Source organism: Cricetulus griseus, chromosome 6 (assembly GCF_003668045.3).
Source record: "Cricetulus griseus strain 17A/GY chromosome 6, alternate assembly CriGri-PICRH-1.0, whole genome shotgun sequence".
Taxonomy (NCBI): Eukaryota; Metazoa; Chordata; class Mammalia; order Rodentia; family Cricetidae; genus Cricetulus; species Cricetulus griseus.
Genome location: NC_048599.1, coordinates 99,120,339 through 99,123,774, shown reverse-complemented (window position 1 = coordinate 99,123,774; position 3,436 = coordinate 99,120,339). Strand labels below are relative to the sequence as shown.

At 46.5% G+C, this 3,436-nt stretch overlaps 1 protein-coding gene across 1 annotated transcript; it reads right to left on the bottom strand.

The window, feature by feature from the left end:
* Window positions 1-407: 407 nt before the first annotated feature.
* Window positions 408-3,175, bottom strand: LOC100751819 (tetratricopeptide repeat protein 30B). Its single transcript, XM_027420133.2, has one exon. The coding sequence runs from the start codon at window positions 2,919-2,921 to the stop codon at window positions 927-929; it is 1,995 nt and encodes a 664-aa protein (XP_027275934.1). The 5' UTR covers window positions 2,922-3,175; the 3' UTR covers window positions 408-926.
* Window positions 3,176-3,436: the final 261 nt, after the last annotated feature.

Here is a 3,436-nt window from a genome sequence, read left to right as displayed (position 1 = left end):
TGATGGTTGTCAACTTGGTGTCTTTGTGGGACTTCTAACAGTGGGAGAGGGGGCTGTCTCTGACTCTTTCACCTGCTCTTGGCACACCTTTCTTTCTATTGGGTCATCCAGCCTTGATACGAAGGTATGTGCCTTGTCTTATTATAACTTGTTATGCCGTGTTTGGTTGATATCCCTGGGAGGTCTGCTCTCTTCTGAAGGGAACTGGAAGAGTAGATCTGTGGGAGAGGGGGTGGGAGTGGGAAACTGCGAGGATGGGAGGGAGAGGAATAAAAAAAAATTAACTGGTTACCTCTGATCCTAGTTATTTTGAGAAATAAATGAAAATAAAGTATTTGAAAAAGAAACAGCAGCAGTATACCTTGTCCATAAATCCAAATCATTAACTCATGGAAATAAACACCACGGAACTTTTATAATAATTATTTATTTTGTAGTATTTATTAGTGTGATAGTTTGTTCCATGAATCTACTGAATCTTGCATACTAGCAAAACCATTTATTACCTAAGGAATTTATAATCTGGACAAAATACTATATTAGAAAATTCTGACAAATACTCTAAATTCTCTATAAGAAACATGAATGGGAGTTATGCAAAGAGAAAACACACTCCCTGCAGTGATTACTAAAAGACATTACATACTATTAAGTTCTGAACTTAGTGTCTGGTCCCCTGATAATGTAAATACAAATTCTGCCCAAGATACACCAAACCAAAAAGATGAAAACATGATAGACAAAACATCTTTCTCAGTTCTTAAAAAAACCTCATTTGATGGGTAATCTAAAAGGGCAGGTTATATCTAATAGTGTCTTTATTACACTAAAATGTACGAAGTCTCATAAATAGCAAAAGCTAGATACAGGTAAAATTCTAAATTAACATATGAAGTTCTCATGATTAAAGTCATTGTCAGCCATAATTACACATTCCATCCAATGATCTCATAAATCAGAGCCCTTAATTTTCTCGATTCATACGTGACTGTATTCTTCCCAGTGTGCATCCTCTCTTCCTCCAAGGGCTGTTCTATGACAGCAGGGATGTTTCTACCATAAAGTTCACAGTGCTCTAGGAACTGGACACATTCTTCAATGACAGTGTCCCTCAGCATGATTGTATGCTTTGACATGTTTTCTAGCAAGGACAGGAAGCATCTTTTGGCATAATACCACGTGTCAGTTCCCAGCTTCTTATGGTAAGGCTCCAGGCTTTTGATAACCCGAGAGATGCCAAAGTCATAGTTTCCTTTGGCACAATAAAGTGTTCCTATCACCAGATTCACAATGCAAAGGTGGTAGATTTTCTTGTCTGGATCACCATACGAGAGTTGTTCTTCCTCCTTTTCAATCTTCCTCATCAGCTCCTCAGCTTCCTCGTTTTGACTTGTCATAATATAGGAGACACAGAGGTTGGCTAACACAATAGCGCTGACACTCAAGATGTTATCATAGTTCTTCTTGACGATGGGCTCATAGAAGCCAATGGCCTCCTTGTATTTGTTCTCCTGCATGAAGAGAACATGAGCCACATTCAGCTTCCACACGTCATGGTCATTACAGAATTCCACAGATTTTCGGAAGATCTTCTCCACCATGGGGTAGTTTTCAAGATTCCAGTAGATCTTGGCCTGGGCCATCAACACAGGAATATACTTCTCAAGAGTTTCATCATACTCATTCACAGCCTTTTTGGCAGATTCATCATCTCTACTATGTCTTGCATCTTGTACTTGTATGGTGAGTCTCCTGAGCTGCTCAGTCAGCATTCCTGCCAGACCATCAAGCTTTATGAAAGCCTCTTCAGGAGCTGTCTGGCAAGTGATCATGGCATCCAAGAAGTCATAGAGATAGGGTGTGAGGAACTTGTAAGTCAAGTGGGCATTTTCTGCCAGGACATCAGCTGCCAGATCAAAATACTCATATTTACAGTAGAGCAGTAACAGGTTGCCAAAGGTCTCTGGGGGAAAGGGGTTCTGCTGGAGCAGAAACTGGAGCTTTTCAAAGCCCTCTGTAGGCCTGGCATCCATGTTCATCAGAGCCTGGTTGTGCAGGGTCACAGGGTCCAACTCTTCCTCTGCCCTGGGTGGCATGTCAGTGAGGGCTTCCTGAGCTGCCTCATAGTTTCTCAGTTGGTACTCTATGGCTGCCTTGAGGTTGAAGGCTTCAACTAGAGCAGTCTGGTGAAGGACTACGGTGTTGCCCACACTGCGAACATCAATGCCTTCAGTGGTCATGCCCACACCTAGCTCTGGGTGCTGACGGATGCCATGCTCAATTATATCAGCGATATGCTTTAGAGCAGGGGCATACTGCCGACTGCTGTAATATGCCAAAGCCAGGTTGTAGGAAAGGTCAGGCTGGTAGCCAGAAGCCTGCAGGGCCGCTAAGAACTTGGAACAGGCAGCTTCATAGTGTCCCTCCTTGTAGAGAAGACAACCCAGGTTGATCTGGCCATCGTAATCATTTCCCCCTCCACTGTCCTCCACACCTTCCCCACTGAGCAGCTGTTCCACCAGGCTCCTGGCTCCTGGCAGGTCTCCCTCACTGTACTTGATAGCAGCTTGGAGACGAAGGACTCGCGTCTGATAGGTGGGGTTGTCCAGGAGAAAGGCGACCCGCGTGGCCTCTGGATACAGGCAGGCCTTGTACAGCGCCTGGGCATGGTACAGGCGGTACTGCTCGAGTTCAGGGTGCATCTGGCTCAGTTGCTCATAGCACTCTGCAGCGAGCTCGAACTCCTGCAGGCGGTAGTAGCAGTAGGCCAGCAGCGACAGCCCGGCGCGGCTCCGGGGACTCCTCTGCAGCTCGGCGCCCAGCAGCTGCGCCGCCTCTGAATAGCGGAAGTCGCGGATGAGCCGGTACACCACAGCCGTGAACTCACCGTCGGGGATCTGTGAGCTGCTCAGTCCCGCCATATTCACCCAGATTGTTGTGCATCCTCGTTTCCAAGGCAATAGGCCAACCGGAAACAGAAGCTGTTCGCAAGCAACTTTGCAGCGGAAATACCCTGTTGTGTATAAAAGCGACTCACCGGCGCGGGTTTATCAACTTCTGGCTCAGTTTTGCAACACTCTGGAGTATGGAGAGGCAGTTGGGCCTGGACAGGAAACTTCCCTAGGCGTTTCAGACAGGGCCACTCCACGTCCCAGCACGCACCAGTGCCTTGATTGCGCTGCATCCTGGGAGATGTAGTTTCTTCTGCTTGACGTCTTCCAGGGGTTGGGCGTGTCTACCTTTTCAGTAGAATAGGGCACTTGTGGCTGTTTCTATTGCTCTGCCAGCTTCCTTCTGGAGGTGAAGTAAAATTTGCGCTTGAAGGTCGGTTGCGATGCTGAGTGTTAACTGTTCCGTGACGTTCCGAGTTGCTTAGCGATAGTGACGCGATGGGAAAGGAGGATGGAATCCAGGAATTGTAGTATATTCTCGCCAG